Source organism: Simochromis diagramma, unplaced genomic scaffold, assembly GCF_900408965.1.
Source record: "Simochromis diagramma unplaced genomic scaffold, fSimDia1.1 OVJJ01000822.1, whole genome shotgun sequence".
NCBI lineage: Eukaryota > Metazoa > Chordata > Actinopteri > Cichliformes > Cichlidae > Simochromis > Simochromis diagramma.
In genome coordinates this window covers 1,702,429-1,723,236 of record NW_024387520.1, presented here as the reverse complement: position 1 = coordinate 1,723,236, position 20,808 = coordinate 1,702,429, and the positions used below count along the sequence as shown (strand labels likewise).

General features: G+C 41.2%; 2 protein-coding genes across 5 annotated transcripts; both read left to right on the top strand.

Moving 5' to 3' along the window:
* The first annotated feature begins 32 nt into the window (after positions 1-32).
* si:ch211-113d22.2 lies at positions 33-1,708 on the top strand. The gene is made up of 3 exons (XM_040019070.1): positions 33-398; positions 742-855; positions 1,405-1,708. The coding sequence occupies exons 1-3, from the start codon at positions 350-352 to the stop codon at positions 1,620-1,622; spliced, it is 381 nt and encodes a 126-aa protein (XP_039875004.1). The 5' UTR covers positions 33-349; the 3' UTR covers positions 1,623-1,708.
* A 1,438-nt stretch (positions 1,709-3,146) lies between these two features.
* Positions 3,147-17,281, top strand: plekha2 (pleckstrin homology domain containing A2). Of its 4 annotated transcripts, none has more exons than XM_040019066.1 (12): positions 3,147-3,205; positions 6,660-6,820; positions 6,950-7,006; positions 7,416-7,464; positions 7,596-7,693; positions 8,856-8,987; positions 9,131-9,220; positions 9,308-9,376; positions 9,546-9,616; positions 12,468-12,531; positions 14,028-14,105; positions 14,223-17,281. In XM_040019066.1, the coding sequence occupies exons 2-12, from the start codon at positions 6,680-6,682 to the stop codon at positions 14,664-14,666; spliced, it is 1,293 nt and encodes a 430-aa protein (XP_039875000.1). In that variant the 5' UTR covers positions 3,147-3,205; positions 6,660-6,679; the 3' UTR covers positions 14,667-17,281. The 4 variants fall into 4 exon arrangements, with proteins under 4 accessions (XP_039875000.1, XP_039875001.1, XP_039875003.1 ...); XM_040019067.1 differs by lacking the exon at positions 3,147-3,205 and adding an exon at positions 3,294-3,703; XM_040019069.1 differs by lacking the exon at positions 3,147-3,205 and adding an exon at positions 3,820-4,230 and having other exon boundaries at positions 14,295-17,281.
* Positions 17,282-20,808: the final 3,527 nt, after the last annotated feature.

Here is a 20,808-nt window from a genome sequence, read left to right as displayed (position 1 = left end):
GCTGATTACGATGCATACCGCTTACATTTTGCACATACATTACATTTTATATGCACACTGTAAAAAGCTTTAGTAGTTAAAAAAACAAACAAATTACCTCATAATTCTGTTAATAACACCAAACTAACCGTGTGTCTCTCCCTGGGAAAGCTTGCTTTAAGTCAATTACAGCAGTGTGCTGGCTGTGCATCATAGATGGAGATTACAGCGATAAGACTTTAATGCCCTCAGACACCTTCCCCTCCAGCTCCACCTCAACCTCCCGTGTCTCCTCCATCAGACGCTCATCTCGGCTCATCCACTCTTTCTCTGGACTCTTGAAAAGACAGTGACCCATCGCCCTGCTGCCATGAAGACTGCTCTGGCTGTGCTGCTGCTCATCTCTCTGGCCTGCCACAGTAAGTTTTTAGGAGAAGGGATCAATTTTGCTGATTACATACTAATTGGAGACTTTGTGGTGGAGAGAATCCATTTTTGGGGGAGAATTAGTCACTATATTTCAAATTAAGCCTGTCTGTTGGACATACTTAAATACCTTTGAGTGTGTGCAGATGTTCCCCAGTCTCAAATTGTAGGAGGCGACAGAAGCTGGATACTCTGCTTTGTGTGTGTGTTTACACCTGTGTGTATGGGTGAATGGACTAATAAGAAGGTGGTTGCATACCTGCATGCTTGCAGCCACTTTTTGAATATGCATGCTTAGTCTCAAGCCAGGCACTCTCTCCTGTTCTGTCTGTGAAGGCCATGCTCTCAAATGTCACACATGCGTGGCGTCCAATGAGGAAGACTGCAACCGTCAGGGCTCCACCACCTGTCCTCAGTACGCTGATGCCTGCTCCACCATCACAGGGCCCAGTGAGTAAACACTCACACACATATACATGTACAAACACACACAGAAAAACAAGCAGAACCAGTATGATGTGACCGGATACAGTAGTGCCTCACTAGAGGTCAGCACAACACTGACAATCCACTGCTTGATTGTGTCACAGATTCAGGAAACCAGTGCTCCTTAAAATAGTGCTCAAACAGTTTCCATTTCCATAAAGAGTTGTTTTTTTTTTTGTTTTTTTTTTAGTCAATATTAAAATCCATAAACCACAAACTAATAAAACTCACTTAGCTGCTTCTCTCTTCTCATGCATTTAGCTGAAGGGGCTGTGGCAAGACCTTTTTCTGTTGGTAACAAAAATCTAAGATTGTTATTTCACAGAGTGAATTCGTAACAGATCAGATGCATCTGATGATATTCTAAGCACTAAAATGACCTAAAGTTTTTTTTTCCACATATTGGTCACATGACATCTTTTATGTGTGTGTGTGTCCATTTGCGTGCTTGGAAAGTCTTCAGTTACTTCAACGCAGCTTACCCGTCACCCTCTCTGACCCGATCTCTTTCAGACACAGTTATGAAGTCGTGCACATACAAGGCCTTCTGTGACAAGGCTAACAGCGGCACTTCCGGAGCCAAGATGCATTGCTGCTTTGGCGATGACTGTAACGGGCCCCACAAGAGTCACAGCCACGGTGGTCATCACAACAGCACAGGGGCAATTTCTTCCAGCCCAGTCCTGCTGATCACAGCCCTGCTGCTACGTATGGCCTTGAGTCAGCTGTAAATTCCTCCATCTCTTCCTCCCTTTTTTTGTTTTATTTTCCTTCCAGTGATTCATCACCTCCTCTTTATCTGTTTTATTTTTAAGTTCAAAAAAGGGATTTGAGTTGCAGAGAGTTTCATGTGGTTTGTGACAAATATCGTGTTTCAACGAGGGTTTTTGACGGCTGTGGTGGAAGGGAGTGTGGTCTGTTCTGCAGGTACAAGCTGCTTTAAAGCAGCTTCCTTTGTCTAAGTTATCATCCTCTCAAACAGTACCCTTGTTCTCTGTAGCAGCTTGTTGAATTTAAGAGGATTTGAACCTGGGGAGTGTTTGTGGTGAATAAATGTGTACAAAGTTAAGAACAGCTCACAGCTCTGATGCACCCAGGGGGGGACTCGGGTGTGGTTTTGGTAACTAAGTGCTGGGGTGCCTCACTAGTTTAGTGCACAGCTAGCTTGCTTCACACCATAGAACCACAAAACGAATCTCTTTCGCACGGTAATCTGAAACTGATTTAAAAGGTTTAAAATTGTCTGTGATGATGCTTTGTTATTTTATCTGTATGCAAGCTTGTCTGAATAAAGACCTAATTACACCCTTGTTTTGTGTGTGGGTGCAGTGCATGGTAAACTGTGGCTAAGGTACCCTTGGTGAGGCATTTGACACACTGCTCCTCACTAAATTTGTGTTTATGTTAATGTTCCTGATGTAAAAGCACACCTCGGGCGTCTTCTGTACAGTAAAGGAAACATTCAGTCTGTGATTTTCAGCAGCAACAGAAGGGTCTGCTGAAACTTCAAAGCTTCCTTTTGCAACAGTGTAAGTTAATTTCTGTGCAGTCGCCACAGGATATGAAATCAGTGAGGTAGGTCTCCGTCCTGAGGCAGGTCATATGACGTGCAACCACTTCCTCTTAACAGGAGGACACAATTTTGCCGAAAGCAACAAAAGTGAACACAGAATCCCTCCTGTGAATGTAGATATTTGTTATTTCAGCACTTACAAAGGTGTCGTGCTCAGATCCAGGAGAGACTTTACATGTGTGAAAACTTTAAAACCAGAATCTTGACTAAACTTGGAGTGAGATCTTGAAACTGAGAGGTCAGGTCAGTTCACCTTTTAAGCCCTCTTTTTTTTTTTTAATCACTCAAGTGTTTCATCACAGACCTCAATTGTGGTCACTTTTGTGTAAAGGTGGAATAAAGCAGGCTTTAAGCATTTTATTAGAATACGCTGAGTTTCTTTACATCCTGTGGCAATGTCAGATGGATGACTTATTATTTTACACAACATTTAACACTGAAGTTGCTGTTTTGCAAGTTAGACAAATTTAAGATACTTGCTAAAGTTTTATCTATGAGCTCTTCGACTTAAGTACCCATAGAAACTGCCAATAAGGTAATGTGTTAAAAAGGATCCTTTTTGTATAAGTTTAAAGCCTGAATTTCCATGAACACCTTTGACTGACAGCCTTAAACTCCTCCACACTTGCATATATTTGCTTGTGATGTGTCTTCTTTAACTTTGGATGTTTGTCTCTGATAGCACTGGGCTACACTAGTGCTTTGTCGCTGTGCTTCAACGGTCGTGCTTCGGGATATAAGGTTAGTAAATTATAAGTCTGATAACCACAAATGCTTTTTCATGGAATATGTTTTGCATATTTTTGTTGCACGGGATCACATGCAGCTACAACACTCAACTCTTCCAACAGCACGCACTAATCGGCATAACCGTCCGTTTTCTCTTTATCCAAATAATGCAGGGCTTTCATGCAGGCGTGCGGCTGCTATTGATGACACTGGTCATGTGACACGAGAATTTATGGGGTTAAAGGTCTGCAGAGGAGATCTATCAACAAATACACTTACAACTACACGACGAAGTTGATTTTTTTTTTTTCCTTTTTAATGTGTGAAAGCGTTTGAAACAGCATTTTAAAGGGTTCCCGTGAGGCAGTTAATATCTTTAAATTTGAACAACAGCCTGGTGGAGAACCTTTAACTTTAGGCTTACTTCATATATATATATATTAAAGCACCAACTGTTTTTGGCATAACATCTCGCACCTGTCAGCCTCACCTACCAGCGGTAATGACACTGTGAGTCTTGTATTCCTGTTTATCCAGGTTTACACTCCCTTCCCTTTCAGCTGTTCTATGTGAACTACCGGGTTCATCTGAGCGTGTGCGTCTCGCGTTTGTCGTTTTTTTTGTTTTTTTTGTTTGTTTGTTTTTTTTGAAACTTAAAACCGAAGATAAAAGTAGAGTGTGTATGTGTGTGACAGAGAAAAAAAGACCTGTTCAGATTAAAGCAACAGCAGACAGGAGGAGGAGGAGAGCCTTGCTTGTGCTCATGGGACGCATAGATCACATCCGGGGCTGGTTTATTCTAATAACGAAACGTCCAACCCGGAAAAAAGGACAAGTCTTCTGAAATCGGATCACACAAACAAATTGAAGAGGGTGTCGGAGTTTCACGCACGCCGGTCTTGCGAATATCCACGGCTTATTTTAGGTTTTAAAAAACTTTATTTAGCATGCTTCTGTTCACCAAACTCGCGTCTCTCTCCGCTGCTTCGTAGCCCTGCGGGGCGCTGGCTTTGGCGCACGCCGACTCTCCATAGCGGGTAAGTTAAGTCGACAGGGGTACTTTGTGACTTTGTGTGTGTGCGTGTGTGCGTGCGTGCGCGCGGTACAGTAGGTGTGGCTGGCCGTTGAGTCGTTGGATCTGGTGAGTCAGTGCAGGTCATCTGAGCTGAACAAATGTAATGTCTGTCAGGTGTTGCTGAGTAATTGCGCCTGATCACATTTTGACACTTTTCATTGCATGCTCATAATCACGTTGGACATGCACGCGCATGGCAGTCAAGCTTGGTATCCAGGGGCGTGCTGCACGCCGCAGCTCTTACTGTCAGTTAAACGATTTGCTCGATTAACTGGTCCACAAAATGCCAAACATCTTAAAATAGCGCTCCAGACTAGACGAAAACCCCCCAATTGTGTTCCGGATTTCAAGATCCGGATTTCTGCTTTTGTATAATCCTTAAAGATCATTTTATTTATTTATTAAATTTTACATAAAAGTGATTGTAGGGAGTGTTGAAACTACTTGGGTGAAGATTATTTGATGACACAACAAACTGTATTTTTATTTTTATTTTATTAAGGAGCTATTCACCGTTTTCACACCTCAAAGTTAACTCAAATACCAGAGGAAGAACTACCGAGCCTGTCTTTAGCAGCTCTGGGGTGAACTTTGATAAATCTGAGAACAAAGTAAAGCATTTACCAGGCAGAACAAAAGATGCTGCACTGCTGTAATATGTCTGTAACAAGTTCCCCCAACGATTAAGAAGAACATGACTAAACCTCTCAGACATGCCACACGTTGGTCTAAGAGATTTACTATCAGTTTCTGTCAAACTGTGTCGGGTTTGCACACAGATGAAGCAGATATGTAAAGGTGCTGTAGGTGGTTTTCATTTCATTACCTTGGATGTGGTATAAGTCAATTAATATCGCTGCTGTGATCTGTACATTCTGTTTTCCTGCACACAAACTGATGATTGCTCTGTTTATATTATCCTGCCACGTTTCAAAGCTAAGGTACTTGATAGAAATGTAAAGACAGTTGAAATGACATTTGTCAATGTAGTTTTACCAAAGATGCCACAGCTTCGCCGCTGCTTGTCTTTATAATGGCTAAGCCAGATGTTTTCTGATGCCCAAAATGGTTTATTGTGCACATGGGTGCATGTGTGGGGAGTGTGCTACTGTCAGAGCTGACCTCTGTGGCATCGTTTTCATTTTTCCATTACACCAAGGCTTTCTGTAGAGCGCCTCTGTATCTTTGACCTATTTAAATAGCAGCAGACTAACACATCAGAAGCACAACCCACTAATTTTTTCAAAGCAGTTTCAAAATGAAACATTTTCTTACCCACGAACTCAAAAATAGATTCACTGGAGATTCATCGGCACGGTGAAGACATAGTCTGTGTTTGTCTTCTGTTCCTCTGAGCGGGTTGTCTGAATATTTTCATGGAAATGTTGATAATTTCCATCTCCTGAAGGCTTCCGAGCCAGGACGAGCCCGTAAAAAAGTACTGGCAGGGCGCACGGCCATTCAGTCTTGATTATGTATTTTATAGGACTGTCACGTTATAATTTTTGGTCTTGTATAAAAAGATCAGTCACAGATGTGGCCTAGTTTGCCATCATATTACCTTTGTGGCCTCATTACATTCAAGTTTTTCCATAGATTCAAATCTAGTAAGGATCTTCCAAATGGATCTATTAATTTATTTGATTATTTATTTTACTGGGTGCATCCGACTTTGGAGTTTGTCTTTGTGATTACTTCACATTTAGTTGACAGAGATGCAAAAGAGGCTCCGTCAACAGTGAAAGTTCCTTTGGCAACTTAAGGAGGACAAGCCATGAATGAAGCCATAAGCCATAAGCCTTGTGGTTCCCCATTAGAAAAATAAATACTATGAGATGTTTGCCAATTGATAAAATGTAATTAAAAGTCTATAGAGCTGAGGCTCTCTGGGCCAAATGAGCCTCGACTGTGTTGAGGAATCAGTCAGCAGCTTGGTGATTCACACGCATGGCATTGTTTCAATGAACACATCTCACCAGCTTTCTCCCCCTCCTCTCATCTTCTTTCTTCCCTCCCTCGCTCCCTGCCTTTCCTCCCTCTCCTCTCTCCTTGCTCCTCTCTCTTCTCTGGCCAATGGAAATGTGCGTGTGTGCAGATCATGAGTGCAGTCTGTAATTTTTGGCTGTGGTGGAGAGCCTCAGCTCAGCCTCGGGCTTCAGGGTTTGCTGCACAGCCTCAATCACGTCACATGAAAAACTGCTGAGTGCGAGTGGTCTATTTCTTCCTGCATGTGTGCGCGCATGCATGCCTGTGTGCGCTTGAATACTAAATGAAAGATGATTTATCCTCCACATCTGCCTGTCTTTGCCTCCTGTTGCTCCCTTCACATGTTGTCTCTCTTTGTCCATCCCACTCGAATCTTTCTCTTCCTAACTGTCCGTCTGTCCCCAGTGATATGTGATATCGACAGCATGCCGTACGTGGACCGGTTGAACCGTGTGTGCGGCTTCCTGGACATCGAAGAGAAGGAGAACAGCTGCCGCTTCCAGAGACGATACTTCATCCTTGACACGCAGGGAAATGCACTGCTGTGGTATATGGACAACCCTCAGGTGCTCCACACGCGCATGCACGACCCACACTTTCACAAATAGCAAGAGGAAATGAAATTGACCAATAGTGGTCATATAACCTTGGACTCTGAGCCAACGACGAGTCTGTGTATTTGTGTTTGTATGCAGAACCTGCCCAGTGGAGCCAGCTCTGTTGGCAGCCTGAAATTAACCTACATCTCTAAGGTAAACCACTTTCATGACTGACTCCGCAGTGTGGTTGGATACAGTAAAGTCCAGCGCACCAACTTAGATATCTAAAATGCGAGCACACAAGAATTCACAGAATACACACAAATAGCATGCAAATTCGTGCAAGAGTTCATAGATACACAAAGAGGTCAGAGTTATCTCTAGTTAACAGTCACATGCAGCGCAGAGCTGAGGCAGACGCTGTGAAGTTTTCCAGATGTCAGCGCGCTCACTGAGGTAACCACAGATAATGACATCTGGCTCCTCTGCACTGCAGCGCTGACGGCTTCTCCCTGGACACTCAGTCAGATCTATGTCAAAAATGTGAATCTTCTATTCCTCTGTTTTTTTTCCACTCCTTTCAGTTTATATTCACATTTCTTTTCTCTTCTTCTATCCTCAGGTGAGTGAAGCTACAACGAAGCAAAAGCCCAAGACAGAGTTCTGCTTTGGTGAGTTTTTTTTAGGGAGGAACAGAGTGACGCTGATGAAATGGTTCACAATCACATAATCTCCCATATGTGATAGTATTGTCCATTGCATTTAATGTGGATATTTATGGAACTGATTTCTTCTCCGGCAGTCATCAATGCACTTTCGCGACGGTACTTCCTGCAAGCCAATGATGTGACTGACATGAGAGACTGGGTGGCTGCTCTCAACAAGGCCAGCAAGATAACAGTAAGTGCCGTTACATGAGAAAATGCTTGATCTAGCAGTTATTGGTGGTGTTAGGGTGGGGGAGTGGGGGTTGTTTCCACCTGAGTGCAGGAAGCTGCAATTTTGCTGCGGTGGGACTGAAACCAGTTTGACCCAGGCGGCTGCAAATGCCAGCCCGTTGCCCACAGATACCCCTTCGCGCGCGCACGCGCGCGCACACACACACACACACACACACACACACACACACACACACACACACACACACACACTGCTGAATGAGGAAACTGTGAATGTGCAAGAAGACGAGTGATAACACAAACGTCACTGCGGTGAAGGTGTCGAAACTTGTTCATATGTATTTGCATAATATTTGTGTGAGCTCAATGAAATGTCCGGGAGCCTCGTTGATCAGTGATATTCAGATGTCTCCTGATGGAAGGTAACAGAGAAGAGTGTCTCTCTGCCTCTCTCACCTGCTCACTGACACAGGAAGCGGCACTGTTCACTCTTTTTCACTTCCCCATCGAGGGCAGGGCTGCTCTGCCGCCTTTTTTTTTTTTTCTTTCATCTTTTCTTTTTCTTTTTCTGAGCGAGTGTAAAAAAGGAAATCATGATGTAATTGCAGGAATAAAAGTGGCACGAGGGGGGGGGGAGTAAAGTTATTAAAATGCATCTCTTAATATTTGTCTGTTTGAGCTAGATGTGTTGCAGTTTATTAGGAAATTATACATTTAGCTGAATGATTCAGCTGTGTGACCAGTTTTGGGAAACTGTAGGCTAGATAACGGCTCTAAAAGCAGAAAATGCAGCACAGCATCACACAGCCGTACTATTGTTTTTACTTTATGACCAGCATGCACCTGCAAATCTGTTGTTTTTCTTCTTTTCCTGCTCCCTACTTGATATACACCCCACGCTAACATTTGTGTGTCTAGTGGGCTTTATTTGCTTGGATACACTTGGTTGCGCTTTTGTGCATCAGTGGACTTTGAGAAAGCTTGCAATCTCTCATAGCAGATCACATTTGATGTGTTTTTCAGTTATCTCTGCAGTAAAACAGTCACGGTGTTGTGGCGAGCGTATGACTAAGAAAGTATTCCCAGAGTGAGGAAGAGCGGCTGTGGAAATTAAACAATTAAGTCCTTTTATTTGCTCTCAGAGGTGTCCCGTCTCTTCACAGGTGCCTAAGTCTTGCCCTGCACCTGTGAGGCCTGATGTGACCACAGTGATCAGTGACGCTCAAGGAGGGAAGAGACAACAGGCCTACAAGGCTGAGATTATTGGCGGCGTGGTGGTGCACACTCCTATTCAGGTAAAATGAATAGGACACACACACTGTGGCAAAAGCACACAAAAATGCGGTGTGCTAAGCTAGTCTGAGTTATCGATAGTGGTGGTTTCCGTGACCATGATATCTAAAGTGATAATAAAGATGGTTTTCATGAAATGTTTCAGAACGACAATGAAGAGACGGAAGGGAGAGAGAGGAAGGGCAACAGGCCGGGTTTGCTGAGATGTGGTTACTGTGTTAAACAGGGAAATGTGGTGAGTCTCATAACAGGTTTAGACTGAGACTGAGTCTGAGTAAAAAACAGCACGAGTGTGGAAATGGTAATGTGGTATGTGTTTCAGAGGAAGAGCTGGAAGAGGCGGTTTTTCACTCTGGATGACAACGCAGTCAATTACTACAAGACTGAGTCGGTGAGAAACCAGGGTTTTCATGTTTTTGCCCCTGTTTCTACATGCTTAAGAGCGACTGTTATCTTTGTCTGAATATTTTTGTCCCAAAATTTTGAAAACTACAGTGTTATAGCAGCCAAAACATTAAAAAATAACTCACAATAATACAAAAACAAAAAATCTGTCCTAGGAGAAAGATTTTATCCGATCTATTCCACTGAGGGACATTCAGAAGGTCCATGAATGCCTCGTCAAGTCGGGGTGAGTAAAACATGAAAGTTGTCTGAGTCTGCCAGCATTTTTGCTTTCCCTCTGTCTGGTTATCGCTATACTATGTAAACAATTGTGAATACTTGCATGTGAGCAGATGATACACTCTTAACCGGTTTTAAAGTGTTGCATTGCATGTATGGACAAGTTTATCCTTATCATTTTTAGATGAGTTTCACAGGTTTTAAAAGGGGCCCTTAAATATAAGTTATAAATGGTGTGAACAAAGGTAGTGAAAGTTTGAAATAATGAGGTCAACATGTGATGTTATGAGCCAAGCGTGTAGGCTTCAGTCTGATCTAAACCCAGATTTTTTTTTTCTACTCATAACTCTGTGAGCCTTCTCAGAGAAGCTCCTCTCACCTGCTGCCCAAACCTTCTGTTTGCGAGAGGCAGCTAATCAGAAGAGAGCTGGCTCAAAGTGAGCAAAAACAAATAGCTTTAGACAGATGATAAACTGAGGAACTGCACCATGGCTCAGGATTAGGAAATTAGGTTAGACTTTATAATACGCCGCATGACTAAAACTGTAATTCCTCTGGAATTAAATTGAACTTTTTTATTTGAAATTACAATCTAATTATATTTCCCTACAAATGCTTAAAGGTAGGTAGACTACCAAAAGGTGTTAACAAGTCAGGATTTTACAGGAAACACTGAAATAATTGCACTGTGTAAGTAATTTTATGTGTACAGTAATTTTAAGTATTGCATAACTGAAATGCACTCCATAATATGGCCCGTGCCCCAAAAAGTACAGCATACTTACAGTATAAGATGGGGAAATATTGTATTTTATCCATAAAATGACCAAGAAATTACAAAATATCTAAAATTACTTACAGTATCATTTCTGTCTTTTTTCCTGTAAAATACATCAAGTTATGCACTACTTAGATTTATTTACAATATAATATTTTTGTTTCCTCTAGAAACCTGTCTTGTTACCCCCTTTTTATTCTAGTGTACCGTATTTTTCGGACCATAAGGCGCATTAAGTGAAACAAACATTAGCATTCATCCTCCACAGTGTTGCCAACTTAGCGACTTTGTCGGTATATTTAGCGAGTTTTCAGACCCCTTAGCGACTTTTTTTCTAAAAAAAAAGTCGCTAAAAAAAGACCTGAAAGCGCGTATCGCTTTTACTCTCAGCAGCGGGTGCTGTAACGCAGTCAGTTCTTCTTTTACTCTTTTACTCTTATGCTGTTTTGTGGATCACAAGGTTTAAAACTACTTATAAACACACACACAAAGTAACTCCACCAGAGCGCTTATTTCGGGTCACTTTTGCCGGTCCAAGCCCGGGTAAAGGAGCAGGGTTGGAATTGTGACATTAAAAAAAACAATAATTGCTAAAAGAAATTTAATTTGTATTTCTATATAAACTCTAAATGCATTTAGGACGTTTTTTACTCACTTTATGTCTCTTTCACGATGTTATTTCTCTCTCCAACAACATAGGTTACAATTAGATTAGCATGACCAATTATGCAAATTAGGCGATGACGTCATTTAGCGACTTTTAGGACAACCAATAGCGATTTTCCTTACTGAGGAGTTGACAACACTGATCCTCCAGCTTCACTGTTTATGTTATGCTAGCGATCACGTAGCACATCATTATATACCAGCTAGTCCAACTTCAGTAACCCTACAAACTTCACTGCTGTTTCGTTTTCTGTCTTCATTTATGTTGGAAGTTATAGCAGAGCTGTACGTTTTAATTTTTTCAGAAATCTCTCAGTCAGAACATCATGTTTCGGTGGAAACTAGCGAGCTAACTTCTAACTCTGTTAAATTTAATAAATTCTGTTTTCATGGATGCCTGGATGTTAAACTTAATTGTTATACCTGGTAAAGCAGCAAAGCTGATCATTTTATTAATGATGAAAGAATTTAGACAGTTTTTAAGTCTCAGTGATGCCGCATTGTACGTTTGACTTTGGGACCTGAAGCAGAAGGAGTTTTGGACCCAGATAACTCCGAGGCTCCTGACTACGGTAGCCGCAATGCTCCGACAATCCATCAAGCGGTGCGGCTTCGTTGCTTACCAAAGTCGTACTAAGACATTTTTTGACAGATGTTTGAGTGCCGTGAACCACATAAAATCGGTTCGAGGTCAGTAAGCACAACCAGAATGCATACATAAGGCGCACTTTCGGTATACATGTCTTTAAGTATTTGTAGGTAGGTAAATATAATTAGATTACACTTTAAAATAAAATACATAGAAATTCCATTTAATTACAGGGGGATTACGTCATTAGTCACTGGCCATATTATGAACTGTTGCAGAAAATTAAGAATTATTTAGTATTGTAACTTCACAGCTACTGTAATCAAGAGTCCAAGAAAAACTGGAACTGCAAATGATCATCATAGGTCCCCTTTTAAATATCAGTGCAAGATAAAGTTTTATATAGTTTATATAGTTTTAGCTCATGATCCAGTATTAAAGTTGGCCACTGAATACAACTTGACAGCTGGAGAAGTTGTGGATGGTCTTAAAAAATACATGGAAAATATTTTTGTTCAGATCTTTAGTATGAGTTTTTGGCGTTTTTATAAATGGACATTACAAACAAACTTTATTTTCATGTCTACCGTCTTATTGTATGCGCTGTTACAGTGTTTTTCCCCCCTCTGTTGAAACCTCTCTTTCTTCCTTAATAATTAGTCACTTTAGGCTTGAAGTTGAGCTTCAGTTGCGAACCTATTAGATTCATTTGTATATACTTGCTGAACTTGAATGTATAAGTATTGTAAATGACACTGTAGAACACACTCTAGCTTTTGTCCCTTTCTTTAGCTGCTTTAAGTTTTAACTTTTTGCATCCATCAGGGAGCTCCTGCTTAGAGACAACCTCTTTGAGATCATCACCAGTAACCGAACGTTCTACATTCAGGTAAAACCTTGTTCTCCTTTTGTATACAACACTCATTAAAAAAAGGCCTGCATTCATGAAATGAAGGGAATGTCCCTGTTGTATTTTTAGATATTTGAATAAGAACAGAGAAGCTCTGTATTCCCTGGTGACACCGTCCTGATCTGTCGACATGTTTTCTCTAAATGCTCTGCTGCTGAAGTGTGGCGCAGTCCCTTTTTTAAGGAGCATGCGAAGTTTGTTTTTGTGAAAGGGGCACAGCCATCTGTTATCATAACAACAATAATATCCGTTCCCCCTCCTCTCCCCCGGGAGAACAGCTGACGGAGGCGTTGGGGGCTGGATCAGATAGGAAGTGCGGGGATAGAGACAGACTGCAGGCATGAGCGCTTTTGTTTGTTTGTGCAAGGGAAAAAAAGGAAGTGTGAAAAACAAATAATAAAATGAAGTAAATAAAAACAGGATAACCACAACTTCTCATTCCGTGTGTGGACACTGTAATAAAAAGTGATCTAAGCTAAAATAAAGATGAAAATTGGAGTCCTTACACACCTTTAATATCTTGAGAGCGGATAGTGATCTCCTGTTGTGCATTCTTTCCAAACAAACACATGACAATAAGTACAGTTAGCACCGAGGATAATTTTTGAGTACTGTTCTAGCTTTTTTCTGATAACATCAGGCAATTCCCATGTAGTGGCAAACCACAATAATAGTTGCCTTAAGGCGCTTTATATTATAAGATGAAGACACTACAATAATAGAAAACCCAAACAATCAGGCGACCCCCTATAAGCACGCAGATGACGACAGTGGGAAGGGAAAACTCGCTTTTAATAGGAAGACACCTCTGGCAGAATCAGGCTAAGGGGTGGCGATCTGCCAAGACCAGTTATGGTTGGGAAAGGGGGACAGGAGGAAAGACAGCCAGAGATTATTAATAACTAATGATTAAGTGCAAAGTGGTGTATAAACACATAGAGAGTGAAGAAGAAATGCTCAGTCCACACCAGCAGCCTAGACGTATTGTAGTGTAACTCAGGAAGGGTACGGGGTCATGTGAGCCAATCCTAAGTTTAAGCTTTATCAAAAAGGGAAAAGAGTGTCCAGGGTTGCCAGTTTGGATTTGTCTGTGGAGCTTGCTCCAAAGACGAGGGAAGCTGAAAGCTCCGTCTCCCATTCTATTTTTATGATTAATATTTGTGTTGCTGTCGAACACCAGCAATATCTTTGCTGATGCCTCACTACCTGCCGAAGCGAGTTCTGGTGCTCTGCCTTTGGCAGATGGGTAATTTGAGCCTGGTTCTGTTGGAGGCTTCTTCCTGTTAAAAATGAGTTTTTCCTTCCCGCCATTGCCAGGTGGTTGCTCATAGGGCATTGTTTGATTTTTGGGTCTTTACCTTACAGTATACAGCGCCGTGTGACGACTGCTGTTGTTGCGTTTTGGCCTTATTAAAGGGCAGGTAACAGGCACAAAAGCTACCATGAAACATAACATGGGCCCTTTCTCTCTACAGACAGACTCGCCAGAGGAAATGCATGGTTGGATCAGGGACATTCAGATGAAGATCCAGGATTTCAGGGGTCCCTCTAAGGTAACTCTATCTTCAGAAATGGATAATTCTTTACTTCTAGCTGTAAGTTATTGGGAGAAAAGTGTAAATCCTTGCTTACGATTGACAGCGGGGATGCTTTTGTCTCTTTAATTGCAGGGTTTTTCTTTTAAACGTGCTTCTTCGTGCTATCGGAGTTACAATCCTTCCTCTACATCTCGTGGTTCGCAGAGTGAAGCAGATAGGAGACCTCAGCTGGTGAAGTCCTGCTCTGTGGCGCCAGGATGGCAGCCCTGGACACCCGTTCCATCGTGTGAACCGTCTATCATGGATAACGAGGATGAGGACAGCGCCTTCAGCTCTGTGCCACTCTCCTCTTCGTCCACCTCCTCATCTGCTTCCTCCTCCTCAAACTCCCTCTCTACCCAAAATCCTTGCCCCGTCACACATCCGGCACCTTCGGCCAGTGGACTGGGGATGCTCACAGCATCCGCAGATGCGGCGAGTGGGCGTCGAAGGCACCGCTCGCAGCCTCAGCCTCAAACCGGCTGCAGCTTTCCCTTCAGCCTGGATGACGACAGCATCCGCACCACAGATGTGTAATCCAGAGATGTTTGAGGAGACTCCTGCGTGGGCTGTGCTGACACCTGTTTTTAAATGAATGTGACTCCTATTGAAGGGCCACTGTGACCATCTGCCTCAATGCCAGGCCATGAGCTTGGTGCCCCCTACTGGTGAAGTAGCACTTATACAGATGAAGGATGCACCCGGCTGCAGGAAGGCTAAGAGGCATAGTGTTTGTTGTACACAGGACTGTGAACAGATAAGACGGAGTGTTTTCTTTTTCCTTTTTTTGTAAGTGTAACTTCCTCTGAAAACTTGAATGATTTTGTTGATTATTGCCGACAGTAAAATGATGGCACACGCTTTTCACTCTGTTTCTTTGCTCCTATTAGCAGGACCCCATTATCACCCCAGTTACAAGTGTTCACATTCACAATATATTTTTATGTCCAAGCTTGTTTTTGTGTTTAAATGTATCAGACGGTTGTGTTTCTGTTTCCCCCCCCCCCCCCCCCCGGGCCAACAGTGTTTTCCTTTGCTCTTGAGGGGCATCATGTGTGGAAAAACTTCACATAATAATTAACAAGCATTTTATACCTGTTGTCTTTCATGTGTTTTGCCATGAAAACCCTCAGAGGCAAGTAAAGGGGGAAAAAAAAATCTGGTGATCCATTTCTAAACCTGCTCTATGTTGTTTCTTCTCTTGTTTGTATGAATTAAGAATGGCTAACATTTTTTTACATTTCATTCACTTTTTGCTAAATGTCATCTATTTGCTCTCTTTCTGAAAGGCTTTGCTCTTGCAATAGTCATTTTAGCCACATTAAGCCAACACTCCATTTTTAAAGCAGACAAAGCCAGACATGTTTCCCTTTAGTTGGATTATTGTGTCTTAAAGGGAGCACACAAGTTCACCCATGGCTTGACACGCCTTCCACAACAGCAACTCTAAGGTACTAGGAAGATTGTACAGTTGATGCGAAGAAGAGTAACACTAATGACTGTGTGCACGATAACATCTGTATCAACACAATTTACTTCAGCTTGTGTCCGCTGGCATGTTTTTTCGCAGCATGCTGGGAAAACCCAACCCACCTACGTACGTCAAAAGAAAAGCAAGATGGGAACTTTAGATAAGTTCTTAAGATATTAACATATATGTGCTTTGTTTTTAAGAGTGGATGAAGAAATTAACATAAATGCTTTTAGCTTAGAACATGGCACAGTGGGACCTGTCACCCTCTCATGGCCAATTTAAGTATTACAGAAATGGCAAAGGGCAGGAAATTATTATTATTTTTTCCTTAGAAAAGCACATTTTTCTGACAAAAGGTTTTTCTTCCAGCTGTTTTCCAACATGAGAAGAAAGTGAGTTGGAAAAATGGTTCTGACACTGGCAGCCTTTGCCCCTTTTTTTAATGTGCCAGAGCATTTTAGGGGGAAAATTTAATTTAGAAAATTAACCTTGCCAAACCAGCCCTTGTTTTTCATAAACCCGGGATGGAGAACAAGTTAGAGTTTGCAAATGGATCTCCGCAATTTTTTGTTCTTGCTTGCCTCTCAGGGTTTTTGTATCCACCACTATTAATATTAATACTTGGCTTAAAGATCAATTTTCAGTAAGCTGTGACTCTTCCGTTTGGTTTGAACACGGTACCATACTAATGCTGCAGTGTTTACATGGTACTAATTTAGCTCAGTTGTTGGTAAAGCAGTTTTCTTTTTGCAGAATTATGTGGGAAAATTTGCGACTATCTGCACTTTGTGTTTCTTATTTTTACTTGTTTTTTTTCTTGTTTTGTCACAGCTTTCACACCACGTACTACAGTTTCCTCTTAGATTATGCCTTTTGTTTTTTTTACACCCTTGTTAGATTCACCTTGAGATTTCATTGATGTGGTACCAGGTTTATTCCTGTTTCCGTTTTCTGACGCTATATGCACTCATCTGCCTGCAATTAAGCTTAATTTTCTTTCTTGTGAATAAAACAAGGCTTTTTATTTGTCTAGTTTAGGCTGTTTTTGATTTTTAAGGTTTACGACTTTCCCACCTTCTGCCATGTAATGCCTTGTATGCCCATACAGAGTTTAAACCTGAATACATTGTAACATTAAGCTTATCTTTTGATCGAAGTGATGCTGGTTAGTCTTAAAAACTTTTTATGTGTTTTCTCTGTAAAGGGCGAAAATCCCCAACTTCCAAACATTCAAAGGGTCAGTGCCAGCACACTTGCCCTTTAACACTGTCACCTTAAAACACATGCATGACATATAGACACAAACACGAGCGTGCATGCACACGCCAATTGAGTGGCCAGAGGCTGAGTTAAGTGAAGTGTTTCACACATCCAGTGCAAAGTCCATTAGATAAATTGCCCTAAAACTCTGTCCTGACCTCTGTCCACTTCCCTCTGTGCCTCCTAGGGCAGCTGTGCGACTGGTGAGGGTGAAATGTCTCCAACTGAACAGCTTAAATTGTGTCAGTATAGGTAAAAAGGCCCTCAGTGCTCGTGAAATGTCAGCTGTGTTGAAATGAGTTTTCAGTCTGTTAAAGACAAAGCTCCTGGAGGTAATGAGAGAAATCCAAGCAGAAACACGTGGCAGGAAAAGTGGAGATGAAGCCAGTGACTAATTTTTTTACGAGGTTTAGGAAAGGAAAAAAAAGAAATGAAGTGGATAGGGGGTGACATTCTGGGGAACGTGTACCTGTGTACGACCTCCAGGTTTAAAAACTTCCTTAACTGTGGAGCTTGGCTTGGATCTGAAACTTGAAAGCAACATAGAAAGCTCAGAAGTAATCTGAGGAGTTTCTTTCCTCTCTGAGTTTGTTCATAGTTTGAGAAACAAAGAGATAAACGTCTGGAAATACAGCGTCACGGTAGAAGCCTTCGAGGTTGAACTTCTTTTTCCTGTCTGCACAAACATAACTTAAAGGTCACACAGCACTTCGGTCTGATGCCTGTGAGTGACAGGCAGCTATGAGGGCAGGCAGACACACTGCTCTCCTAAATGTTAATGTTCCCACATGAATGACTCTGCAGCGCACTGCACTCTCTCTCTCGCTCTCTCTCTCTCTGCCTCCTGCTCACATTGGTTACACTCTGGCGATTTTAAATGTTACAAAATAAAATTATTTCTCTCAGCAGAAATGATTTTACGATTAAAGCTTGTTGTTGCTTGTACACCGATTTGAGGAGTCTGTAAGTGATGGAGTTAAATACAGCGGGTTTTATTTTTTATTTCTTATGACATCTTATGATAATCATCTCTTATGCTACCACTTATTAGTTCCCCGTTTGCAGAAGATTACCACTAGAGGGAGCTGTGATACACCGCACTTCATTCAACATACTATGAGGCTGTCAAAACACTCAATGAGCAGCATGCTTGTAGTTCAGTGAGATTACATTGACTTGCTGTAAACCCCCTAAAAAGTCTGACAAGAAGCTGTAAAGCCTTTCAGCATTAAAGCACTGAAAGAGTATTATAAATCTGAACAGTTGCAGCATTTTCCCAATGATTTTCACACGAATCCCCTGCAAGATATAAGCACAATAATAAAACCAAGGAGGGCAAATCATAACAAAGACTTGTTTAGAAAAGAAGTGTATTATCAGTAATCACAGACTGGCTGTATTATATAAAAATAAACACATTAAAACTAGACAGACTCGGTCAAGTTTTGTTCTAGCGAAAAAATCTTTTGCATATAAATTTGATTCTCCAGGGGTTTAAGGGTTACTTTGTGTTTTGTATAGCTTATAGGCCCTGAATACAATCCAGTGCAAAAATGTAGACACTGTGGCATGAATATCCAAGTGGGACTTGAAGTTTATGTGTCAAGCTCTATTTCATTCCCTTAAAATCTCAGAGAAGCTGAGCATCAAGACCTTTGATGGTGAGTGAGTTACCCGCATAGAGTTTTGCCCACAGGTCAATAAACTGAGAGTGTTCATTCATTCATGGGTAACAGTGTTGTAAAGCTCTGGAAGAGTGTGTCTGTGACACTACTTCTAATTGCAAGACTTTCTCGGGTTCCTGTAGTTCAGATTAATAATAGCTAATAATTCAGATTAAACTAGTTAATGTGTAAATGTGTGTGTATGTGTGTGTGTGTGTGTGTGTGTGTGTGTGTGTTTGTGTGGAGTCCTTTAGATAATGGTTTAGGTAAACCATTCTGGTTTAGTGTGATGTCATATTGCTCTGTTATTAGTCTGTTAATTCTCTGATATTACAGATGAGCAAAGCATTAAATTAGTGCCCAGCAGAAAGCAGAGGCTTTCCAACATGTGTAATATGAAGTCATATTAATGTGGAACAGGTTTTCCTTCATCTGGACTCAGAGGCCCCCTCTGGACCACTGCCAAACCTCCACCCTCCGCTGTTCCCACATCAGACCACCTTACAAACTGGAGGCAGGGGGGGGTTTGGAATGTATTTTGCCCTGTGTGATGTGATTGTTTGCAGAGAAATGGGTTGACCTTGCCCTCCAATGCCACACACACATACACACACTCGCTCTAGCCGAGCTGGAGGTGTGTGAGACAGACCTGCTGAGTGCAGGAGGTCTGGGACCCCTTCACCACTTCCTCCAGACAGAGAACAGAGGATCCAGTCAGCTGAAGCCAGGATGGGACAATAATGAGCCTTCCAGCAACCACCACCACCTCATTTATTCAAACTGTTGCCTCTAGCTTTTCTTCTTCTGGACCAAGCAGCTACAGGATCATACCAAATGAAGAGTTATACCCTAAGAAGCCGATTTAATAATGAGATTAAGCACTCAAAACTAAAGATTAAAATATTAGACGTGGGACTGTTTTAAATAGCAAGTACACAAAAGTATTCAGTCAAACATGAACTTGACTGAATACTGAGGTGTGTGCCCTGTAAAAATGTGGTTTCCAATAGTAAATGTTTCATTTTCAAAGAAATGTGCCTACATTTTGAGAGCAATCGGATAGTTAGACAAAAAAACATTTGTTCTTAAAGACAAGTTTCAAACTCATAATTTAAATTATAAATTAACGCTCTTTGTTAAGTAAGATTTTTTTTTAAAGAATTAGTAGTTTTGTCACTATTTGGTTATTAATCCGAAATATTTCTCCAAGGTTTTTATTTTGACGTATCTAATTATCACAAATATTTATAGGCCATCTATAGAAAAATGGTTAAAAGAAAATTTTCATGTTTTAACGCTTATAAAGAAGCGCTAAACTGCGTGTATTTTAAGCGGCAATTCGGCAGATTTCGATTTAACTTGCAGGCCCATATTAATAATTAATTGACTTTTAGCAAATATTTCTGGGAAACTATATTTAAACTTAAAAAACCTTGTGTTTCGAGGAATAGAGAAAATACTTGTAATTTTCTAAATAAATAAACGGATTGCAACAACCTTCCAATAGCCTGAAAACCAAAATACATTAATAATATGTTTCTTTTACGTAGGAAGCCCTCTGAAATATATATATTTTTAAATCTTGTATGTTTGTATGTGGGTTTGCTGTTTCAGATAGATTAAAAAGCAGATGAGGTGAGTAATTAAACCAAAGTTAATTGCGAAAAAGTTTATTGTGGGAATTGTCCAGCCTATTTCTTTCTGCAGGACTGTTGTTTCAGCGGTGTCATCACACAAATGCAGTTTTAAAGAAATGCAAAAGAGTCTTTGTTGTGCAAAAATATTTAAGTCACTTAAGCTGAAAAACAAAATCTTTGAGCAGTGGACTATAAAATGACGCACGAAGAGCTCCAACAAACAAAAAACTTCTGTAAACAAACATAATAAATGTGACGAACATTATTCAGGCCATTTTTTCTGGCAGGGAAACGCTAATCTGCCCAGACTGTATAGGCTCGGCTACATCAACAAAATAATCTACTGCAGCTTCTCTTGAATTTTTATTTTCCACCTCCCAAAAATGATTGTTTAGAAATGACTTTAGAAACTATGCTGGTACTAAAAATATGTAACATGTGGCCTATGGAAGCTTTTCATTCTAAACTTCACATCAGCGTGGCAATCAGTGGGAAAACAGTGAATAACTTATCAGATCAAAATCCACGCTGCGTGTAACCTAATCGTCACCGCCAGCTTAAAACGCACAGATGTAGCGTGCGTCTGAGCGTATATACTGTTAGGCTTATTGGCGTGGTGTCCGAGCAGCTCGGAAACTTGATGG

Coding starts and splice junctions, on each gene's coding strand:
- plekha2 (XM_040019066.1), top strand. CDS start 6,680: ATGCCGTACGTGGACCGGTTGAACCGTGTGTGCGGCTTCCTGGACATC. Junction 8,988..9,130: donor TGGTGCACACTCCTATTCAG/GTAAAATGAATA, acceptor GAAATGTTTCAG/AACGACAATGAAGAGACGGA. Junction 9,377..9,545: donor ATTACTACAAGACTGAGTCG/GTGAGAAACCAG, acceptor AATCTGTCCTAG/GAGAAAGATTTTATCCGATC.
- si:ch211-113d22.2 (XM_040019070.1), top strand. CDS start 350: ATGAAGACTGCTCTGGCTGTGCTGCTGCTCATCTCTCTGGCCTGCCAC. Junction 399..741: donor CATCTCTCTGGCCTGCCACA/GTAAGTTTTTAG, acceptor CTGTCTGTGAAG/GCCATGCTCTCAAATGTCAC. Junction 856..1,404: donor CTCCACCATCACAGGGCCCA/GTGAGTAAACAC, acceptor GATCTCTTTCAG/ACACAGTTATGAAGTCGTGC.